The sequence below is a fragment of the Etheostoma spectabile genome, chromosome 7, assembly GCF_008692095.1.
Source record: "Etheostoma spectabile isolate EspeVRDwgs_2016 chromosome 7, UIUC_Espe_1.0, whole genome shotgun sequence".
NCBI classification, from domain to species: Eukaryota; Metazoa; Chordata; class Actinopteri; order Perciformes; family Percidae; genus Etheostoma; species Etheostoma spectabile.
The window spans coordinates 16021130-16031355 of record NC_045739.1 but is presented as its reverse complement, the minus strand read 5'-3'; the positions used below and the strand labels follow the sequence as shown (position 1 = coordinate 16031355).

At 39.7% G+C, this 10226-nt stretch overlaps 1 protein-coding gene across 5 annotated transcripts in view; it reads left to right on the top strand.

Moving 5' to 3' along the window:
* The first annotated feature begins 538 nt into the window (after positions 1-538).
* The window catches only part of prkar2aa (protein kinase, cAMP-dependent, regulatory, type II, alpha A), a 49577-nt gene continuing 39889 nt past the window's right edge, over positions 539-10226 (top strand). Inside the window, exons 1-2 of one of the 5 annotated variants that reach the window (XM_032520972.1) lie at positions 539-1187; positions 2108-2387. In XM_032520972.1, coding sequence (XP_032376863.1) covers positions 2141-2387 — 247 coding nt within the window. In that variant the 5' untranslated portion in view covers positions 539-1187; positions 2108-2140. Of the gene's footprint in view, positions 1192-2099; positions 2388-10226 lie in introns of all 5 variants that reach the window. The other 4 variants (XM_032520973.1, XM_032520971.1, XM_032520969.1 and 1 more) reach the window with 4 other exon arrangements.

The following is a 10226-nucleotide window of genomic DNA, read 5'->3' as shown; positions in this document are numbered from 1 at the left end:
GTTGATATTTGTTATGTCTGTTATTAAGTCAAACCACACTTGATAACACACTACTTATGTTGAAATGATGGGTTACTCAGGTTAAAGTGCAACAAAGTTGAGCATTTTCCTTTTAGATGTCAGTTATATATAGGACTGTTTTTCTTTTCCATATCACATCACAGATATTTCCAAGGATGACAGTGTTTGTAACCCTAATGCAAGTACTTTGAACACATTTTACATTAAAGCAGCAAAACACATCTTCTCACAGGCTTTACAGATCCAAGGATGTTGGCTAACCCTAACCCTTAAATCTGATTTATGATCTAATATTTCTGGAGCGCTAGCTACCAAATTGTCATTGCCACTTCTGTGGGTGTGGTCGTAGTCGGAGTGTACAAATATGATTCTGCCACTGATCCCACCTCTACCTACATAACTATCTCCAATTGGCAGGGGTATTCTAAACTTATATTGTGATTGGCCGTTCTATTTGTCAATCAATGTCAAACGCTTTCTGCTCAGTTAGTAACCACGCCTCCTCACGCTTGCTAGAAGCAGCGGTTATTCGTGCGTGGTTTAGCGCTGTGAAGTGCCTGGACAGGAGGGAGGAAACGGGTTCATATAATTTTTGCAGGCTTCTCCTGTTGTAATTAACCGCTACACTGATGAAATAACGTTTTAAAAAAGGTACTTCTGTAGTTTGGGTTACATTTAACGGCGGTGTGGCGCAACGCTGTAAACACTGAGTTTAGGATTTGTCACCTGCAGCAGCTCACACTAGCCTTGAGGAGAGTGGAGTCGCTAGGCAGTTGCCAAATGAAAACAGGCAGTGGCTAACAAGTATTTAGCAACTCAGTTAGCCAGCTAGCCAGCTCTCCCTGCTGCCACGGCAAGTCCCACCCTCCCTCACCAAGTGCGTGGACGTCGTAAGAGGCTGCAGCGGTGAAGTCGAGTGTTTTTTCTTTTCAACTTAGCCAGCATCGCTGTAGCTGGCCGGCAAGCTAAAATAGACCTCTAAACGTTAGCTAGGCGACTCCGACGTTAAATTGTTGGCTTTGACGTTGGACAAGTGTCTTCTGTGGAGGGATTCGGTCGCTACACTTGCAAATAGACTGGCTAAAAAGAAGACACGAAATAAGAGCGAACAAGGAAGACCGAGAAGGAGGGGACTGGCTAGTTTAGCCGGGGAGACAGAATCTCACGTAAGTAAGTTAGCTAGCTTACCAAACGGCTTACCGGTCTTGTACAACTTGCTGTGCTTGCATGACAACGTTTATCCAGCCAGCCACTTATCCGTGGCATTAGCTCCTGCAGCCAATGCACCATACTACGTTATAGCGAAAGCTAGCAGTAACGTTAAAGGCTTCCTTGAAGGTGGCACACTAGCTAGCAAGATAGCGAACATTAATGCTTGGTGGGTTGAAAGTGAGACTGTGCTTGGATAACAGCTCCTCTACGTTTACTGTAGCCATCACTTGTTAGCTAAGTTGGATAGGCAAATCTAGTTTAGTCTATATGTGGCTCGAACAGAGAAGTAAAGCAGTTGTCAAGAGTATTAGCTCATTAGCTGCTTTGCTAGCTACGTGTAGTTCCAGCAGGGGCCACCCACCCAAGTTGACGGTTCAGTTTCTGACGATGCCAAGTAATAATGTTACTGAAACCCAGCGAATGTCACTGGTTATCTGTTCCCCATGTTGCAAATGTTAGGCTCATATCTGTTCTGTGCAGCTGTGGGAACTGTGTTCCTTGTCTCAACCCTAGATAAAGTGGACTGGCCGCTCAGACAATGTCAAAGCAACACTTCATGTACGTCCAGACTCATTGCACTAACTTTACCTTAATAAATGGTAGTTTAGCATCTGTTCCGCTGTCAAACTTGACATTATTCTTTGCAGCTACCCAGGCTGTCGAAAGTACATTCCAGTTGTCGCGCAAAGCTGTCATTAGCCCCATTACCATTCACAGGGCACATAGTGTACTGACATAGTAAAAGTCAAAGTCAGCTGTTCAAAGCAACAATTAAGCAATCCTTAACCACATCACAACCCAGTACTCAAACACAAGTATGACTGTGTACCAAAGAAAAATCTGATGAATGTTCTCTCCTTTTGTAGATAGATAGATAGCAAACGCTGCCACTGAGCCACACACAGCCATGAGTATTGAGATACCGGTGGGGTTGACAGAACTGCTGCAGGGCTACACTGTGGAGGTGCTGCGACAAAGGCCGTCAGACCTGGTGGATTTTGCAGTACAATACTTCACCCGTTTGCGGGACACTAGAAGCCAGGATGGGTCCGGGGCCGGTGGCAAGACGGGGAAAGGAGTGATGTTTGATGGGGAGCCGATGCAAACAGAGTCCAACGGAGATGATGACGAAGATGATGATTCTGACTTTGAGCGTAAGTTGATGTCTTGTTGTTATGATTATCACCCTTTGCGTTGAACATGTTTGTGTAAGTGAAATGTGACAGAATGAAAAAGAGTGTGTTTGTGTGGGGTTTGGGGAGTTAAAGAGAGAGAATGAAGGTGAGGCTTAAAGCCTTGTCACTGATGTACAGTCAGAATCTACTTCTCACTCTTGAGTGACAGATTCTCCAAGTGTGTGAGGCCTGCCATATTTGCATACACATACTTACAACAAGAAAATCCCATTGAACAAATAGTTTGGGAAGAGCCCTCATCTGCCACTCATCTAAGCTAGGCCTTCTCTATTCTCATTATCTGTCTTGTTTTCAGGATATAAAATAGTAATTTACACTTTTTGATTTGAACAATAAAGTGTCAAAGCCTTAAAAGGTCTCATTTTATTAAATACAACTTTCCAGTCAACTTGTTTTAGAAACTGTGAAAATATAAATTTTTTGCAGTGCAAACTCTCAAGTGAAAACTTTGCCTGGACTCTGCAGAACTTCATAAAAGCTTTATGCTCTTTACTCTTTAGTTAGATTGAAAGTCAAGATGGAATTAAATTAAATACAAAATCATTAGAAAATGTGTATGTCTTTTCTCAGCAACAGTATATACAGTTGAATTTAAGAGTTCATGAACTGTAAAACATTTGCTTTGTAGCTCAAACTATTAAAGTCCCACACAGTACGCTACTTTCAGCAGTAGCAATGCCTTGCCTCGTTCGTATCACTCCCTAGTGTTTGTCAGTCTGGCAGAAGATGTAAGCTGCTCCATAGCCCATAGCTCTCCTCTGTGCTGCTGAGAGCACAGTGGCCTAGATCACATCAGTGTGCTGTGAAGCAGGGGGCTGTTACCTTGTGAATGGGGTTTCTGTTTTCTCAATGAGTCTATCCATTGTGATGATCAGCTGGGATGATCTGTGAATGTATTGTAGCCAGGTGTATCTTCTAAAATTCATTGATGTGCACGCAACATTTTTAAAGATAATGACAGAATTTCAGTGCTTTTATGTGTGTGGAAATCTAAAGTGTGATTGTGACTTGCACAGTTTTCCTCCTGCCAGTATCATTGGCAGATGCTAAAGCATCTGGGGGGTGTGACATTGATAGGTTAAAACAATAGAATTAATTAGACTTGTTTCCTGTGACTTAGGTAGTATTTTTTTTGGTTTAAAATGTATTTCTAGTTTTACTCTGTTGCAATTATAGTGTAATCATATGAATTATGCCCCATAATGAAATATTAATCTCGGCTGAAAGCAATATTGGCCAACCTTGGACATTAGTGCTGGGCGGTATGACCAAAGATTTGTATCACGGTATTTTATTAAGATTCTGGCAATTTCGCTGTATTTTTATTTTGCTTGACGGGGCCTTTCATATAGGTTTATAATAGGTTATTCTGTCAGAAATAGAATATTCCTAAATATTCATAGAATATCCCTAAATATTCATAGAATATCCCAAAAAACATTTTAATGTCATCATGTTTACTAAATGCTTTGGTTACTAAAGAGTTTGCTTGGCTCCACAACATTATACAATAACGTTATATGAAGGAGAATACATTAACAGTTACAGAATCTAAACTATTTTTATTGTGCAAACTGCAAAGTAGTAAACTTAAATCAAATTAATACACATACAAACAACTATAACAATGCTTTCCTTTCAAAACAAAATAGTCGTATAAGCACTTAAGTTAGGTTGTTGTAGAAAAGTGTGCGACTGAATGTAGCTCCGCTGTCAGCTTCCTTTGGTGTTTGAATAATGTTAGTAGGTTGGCAGACGTATTTCAGCGAGGTATAAGATAACCAAGGAATTTTAGAGCGACGGGGTCAGGCAACAACGGTGGCTAAATTTATGGTTGATTTTTTAGAAACAAATAACTTCGGAAAAGCAGACGGCTCCTCTCTTGAGCATATGTCGTTCTGGTGTGCATCACCGGTCTTTCTTCATCCTCTAACTTTCATCTCTGTTATTGAATGTGCTGTAGCGACCGAAGCCTCTCCCAGCTTAAAAGACTGTTATGCTACCTGGCTAGCTAGCAGCTATAATGTTACCCAACATGCCGGCGGCGGTGTACATTTGTAAATGTTATATTATGAGTGCTGGTAATAATTCATGTCACAAATTGTTGTGTGCTATGGTGTTTTATCCTGTTAAAGAGTTAGTTGTGGGTTATCAATTGTGTTATAAAGTTACTACCATGAGTGAGAAGGGTACGCAGTTAACAGGGCTCCCGTTCTCAATGAAAAATTCATATCATATGGGAAATCAATGCCATTATATGGTAATAACCGGTGTACTGCCCAGCATTATTGGCGATTGGTACAAACTGGCTTAGGGTAAAAGGGATTACAGTTTCTGTTTTTTATGCTCACACAAGTGGGGTTTGGCTGCTATCAAACATCTGTGACCTCAGCTGAGGGTGCGTTGTGTATGTGCGTACACATGTTGTCAGTGTGTATCTGTGAATGCGTTGAAAGCAAACAGATGTTATGACTTGATTTCAACCCGTTCAAATTCCATCCTGTGGACTGCTATGAAGCAATTCTTCCTAGTACATTTTGATTAGTGATCGGTTGTTAAGCATTTTTCCACACCTCATCCAAGGTGGCAATAAAAGACAGGGAGGAGACATTGTTGTGTTTCAGGGAGAAGCTTTGTCTTATGCTGTGGGTCACACCTATGGTGGGGCATCAAGAACCGATTCCTTCTTGGATTCCTACTTGGAATCCAGTAGAATTGTGTCTTTATTGGAATCGTTTGGAGGATTTTGGTTTCATATCCGGTCATTGCTTCCCAATTTAATATGCACAGGTTTTGGTTTGCGTAAGCAGCCAGGCGCTTGTTGTGTTGCAGCCATGGAGCGCAGTAAGTGATTATTTTACATTGGGAAAAAAGCCCTGTAAAACTGCACACCACCATTGAATCAAAAATAAAACGTTCCTCTTATTTGTATAAGTATGTGACCCATTTCAACTCCACCCCTCAAAGAATGGGAATCGAGAATCAATATAAACTGGAATCAAAATGAGGAATTGGAATCACAATCATTAAAATGCAAACAATGCCCAACCCTAGTCACACCTGACATCCATAACAGTAAATTATCCAACCAGGCTTGTACGCACTCCCCCAGGGGTCATTCATTTCCGATCGGAACAACACAGGCCTGTATAATGAAAGACATCATGTGCTTTTGCCTGACCACTGTTGTAGCCCTTTGGTATAAAAGAGTACTATAGTGCTACTAATTTAACAGCACATGCTCCAATACAGTGTGATCTTGTGAAGAAAACACAAATAACTTTTTATAACTCAGGATTGCAAATTGGGTCTTCTGGTGACTAAGGGGTTTAAAACCCTAAGCTAGGTAATCACAACTTCATTGATTTATCAGTGGTAGGACTTATACATTTTTGTTTACAATATAGTTTAACATGTTGTGGTCAGAATTTTAGTGCTAAGATTGAGCTCATTCTCCAAGGCCTGACTTTGATACAGTCTTTTTTTAAAGGTTTAATACATTAGAGCGCAGCTCATTACATTTAATGCTGCTTATATCAGGCAGTGACCCACTAGAAGTAGGCCAATGACTCATTTGGTGTTTTGACCCCTTTATAAAGAAATATGGCCATTGTGAGATATTGTATTAATTGAGCGGAGATAGCATAGAACAGCTCTCTATTGCACCCAGGAAGACAGAAATTGTTAAGGGTTAAGGGTGTTTTTTCACACCTAAAAGTCCGGACCAAGGTCCGAACCAGTGTTCGTGTTTAATCACATTGTATACATTTGATCCCGTTCTTTTTGGTTTCACATAGTGATTTTGCTAGCACACTAAAGAACTTCCCATGACATAGCTACAACGTCTCGTCACCACATACGTTTTGCGTCTTCTTTTGATTGGTGAGTAGACGGGCGTGCGTCTGACGTTGGCGTGTTTTCAATTTGGCGGTTAGTCTTTTCCATATGAATGAGAAAATCCCGATTGCGTTTTTATGGTATTACTACCAGCAGCAACAACATCACCACCAACTGCATGCGCAGTAAATGTTAGCATTTTTGTGAGTGTTTTCTAATTGATTTTTAATGTTTTTGTCTGACCAAATTGAAATTAAATATCTAATCCCCTCTCCCCAAGTACTTCCACGACTCCTTTTTGTTTGTTCTAGCGTGTTTTTTTTTCTGGGTTTCTTCTTCTTTTTCTGTGGTACATAGTTGCCTAACTTCCTGTAAATTGTCCAAAAGTCCGAACCTTCAAAAAAGTTTTTTCATACTGCAAACAAACTGAACCATGGTTCAGTTTGGTCCGGACCTGAAAAGTCCAGACCAAATAAGGTACAGTAGGTGAAATACAGGTTGTGTTACATGGGCATGCTCTGTATCTGATGTTTGTGTTGTAAAAAATCTTGACACCCTTTTTGGCATGTTTTATTAGGCTACTTACAGTTACGATGATTCACCAATGTGCTCTTAACCTTTCATCATGCAGGAAATCACTGTGTATGAGTGTGCCAGCTAAACACCTAAAATGTAAATGAGTTAGATAACTGGTAATGTATTCTCATGGACTGTAGAGTATACTCTAAAATATGATGTCCTTTTTACATGCTTTGTTTTCCAAACTCCTGCTGCCTTAATCCACAGCAGGATCACTGCACAGGCCTAAGCTGCTTAACAATGGAGATATTGTTTTGGATACAAACTGTTGAACCTTCATTATATCTAGTGATGATTGGCCAAATGTTTTTTAGTAACTCTTTCTGTGTTGAGGCTGAGCTTCCATTAATAAATGGTATGTTCATAGATTAAAATAAACCTTTAATTCAGAACTGCTGTCTTTGCTGAAAATGAGTTTGAGAATAAACATAGTTACACTAAAACTAAGTGCTCTATAGTCACGATCACCTGCTGTCGTCTTAAAATAGACTTTCAATTACTTACTACTGAAATTTGTGATCTTTCCATAATTAAGGTGTTTACTCAACATTCTCTTCAGTTACATAGGGCAGTGGTAGATGAAGTAAAGTACATGCTTTATGCAAAAAGGTGCCACACAAAAGAGGTCTTCCTAATATATTCCTAATTTGAGGTGGGCTGTTAAGTGTCAGTCCGACAGTGCATGTGCACCAAGAGAAAGGGGATAAATGGATGCCTTTGTGACTAAAACAAGTGGGGCTTTTTATTAGAAGATGGATGAACAGATGAGTACAAGGAATGATAATACAAAATAATTAAAAAATTTTTTACAACAGGGATAAAGCTGATGCTGCGAAAAAGCACATGTCAGTATTTTCAAAATGCTACCTAGGTGTTGTGCTGATTACGTCAGCACTGGCATTTTTAAAGTAAGGGTCTTGGGAAGATTCAATTTTCTCAGATGGTTGGTCTTCATTTTGAACTAAAGGTCTGCAAGTATGACATACGGTTCATTGCTCGCTAACTTTACGCACACAACTTCCACACTTATTGCCACGCTGTGTGTATGTGTGTGTGTGTGTGTGTGTGTGTGTGTGTGTGTGTGTGTGTCATTTTACAAGCACTGTACGCATTATTTATCTAAAAAGTGCTTCCTGTTGAGCTATTCTCCAAGTACTGTGTATACTTAGTCCAAGCATCTTTGAGCACCTAAACCCAGTTGAACATGTGACCTGATTAGCAGGCTGCAGTGTATGTCCAGTGTGCTTTTAGCCTGCAGGCAAATCTAATGCAGCCTAGCATTTCTTCAGAGATTGAGGTTGGCTGACTGAAAGCGCTAAGTGGAAAAGCCCTCAGATGGCTTGCTTTTTTTTAATACAGTACCTTTCTTTTTGTCACTGACTTGTCTTTTTCCTTTCTGGTCTTGTCATTCTTCATCCTTGTCCTACCTGTATGTCTGTTAACTGAACTTGCTCTCTGCCTTACTCTGCGTGTTAATGTTTTTGCGTCAATCATTTCTTTGAAAGCTAGTCTGTTGGCCTGTCTACCTTCTTGCCTACCTGCCTTATCCTTTTAAGTCTCTTTCATTGAATGGCCGAGGCCATATCTCTCTACATCTCTTTGCCTGTTTCTCCACATCCCTGTTTGTCTTTTCCTGTATTTTTCTCCACATATCTATATCTTCTATATCTAGAGCCTTTGTATCCTATCTGTTACTAAATAAGTTTATTGAAATAAGGACCGTAAGAAGAGTGATGGCAAGAGTAGGGCTGAATGATTTTGGAAAATAGGCTAATTGGGATTGGGACCAATATTACGATTGCGATTTAATATGCGATAATTTTTTTTAAGCTCTTTGTCTTCTTTATTACTCAAAAAAGACAAGCAGTAAATCATTGTATAGTATGAATAACATAATATTAGATAGATTAAACAAACTGTCCTTTCCTGGAGGCCATGCCTGTATGTGATGATGAAATTAAGTGATGCATGAATTTATATGAATGACATCTTTTATATACTTCAATCACAGTACTAGTATATTGACAGATAAATAAGTAAAAAGTGTGTTGTGTGTTGTGTGTGTGTTGTGTGTGTGTGTGTGTGTTGTGTGTGTGTGTGGGTGTGTGTGGTGTGTGGTGTGGTGGTGTGTGTGTGTGTGTGTGTGTGTGTGTGTGTGTGTGTGTGTGTGTGTGTGTGTGTGTGTGTGTGTGTGTGTGGTGTGTGTTGGGTGTGTGTGTGGTTGTGTGTTGTGGGTGTGTGTGTGTGTGTGTGTGTTGTGGTGGTGTGTGGTGGGGGATCAAAAGTTTGGCACCCCAGTTAAAAATTTGTATTAACCCTGGGGCTCTGGGCCATTTTTACAGTTTAATTTCCGTCTGGATTTATTTTATAAAAAGCTTATAAACATCAACCCTGTTGTCTACGTCAAGTATGACATCATTTTTTTTAGGACAAACTGGTTTATTGGAATATTGGGTGCAGTGAGGTCACTTGCATGTTAAAAATGTTGTAGGGCCTTAAGATAAATAAATAAATAAATAAATAAATGAATCTTCCAGATATGTATTGATCACAGACATATAAGTAAAACCTAAGCCTTTTCCATTCTAAAACACTTCTCATTGTCTTGGAGTCACACTGTGAAGAATAATCATTAAACTTATACAGTGTGACAAATACATGCATTTTTTTTCCAAAAAAGTCAAGACGTTTTGCTGTCATGACATTTACTTATGCCAATAATAACATAATAATGCATATTTATTGATATTACACCCACAGCAATGTTATACAAGCAAATATGTGTCTAAATAGTGCACCATTTGGCCTTCCATAGGTATATAGGCATTTTTGTCCCCTCTGCCTTCCATACAAAGGGGTGCCTTTATCTCCCATATAGGGCATGTCTTCCTGAAAAATAGACAGGACAGACGAGAGAGAGACGGATGAGCGACCACGGCAGAAATGACCAAAACGCGATGAATTAGGATATAAAGTGGATCAATCTTGGATATAACAGTATGGATTTAAAGCCCAAAAGGCTAAGTTCCAGGCTGGATAAAAATCCCCGTAAGGCTAAAAGACAGGGAAAAGACCCCGTAAACTGGAATCGTCACGATTTAAACAAAACCGAAGTGAGTAAATCGCTTGTATGGTTCAAAAGTTATTAAACTAGGAATCAGAGGTACATTTTTACTCGTGGCGAGTGTCTCGCGCTCAGAGGGTTAATGTGCATAAAGAAGCCAAGAAAGATGGAAAAATCTCCAAAAAGGCATCAAATGACAGATTAGACATTCGTATAATATGTCACAAAAAGTTAGATTGTATTTCCATCATTTACACTTTACAAATAACAGAAAACAAAAAAATCTGGGCACCCTGCTGAGTTTCTAGCATGCACTG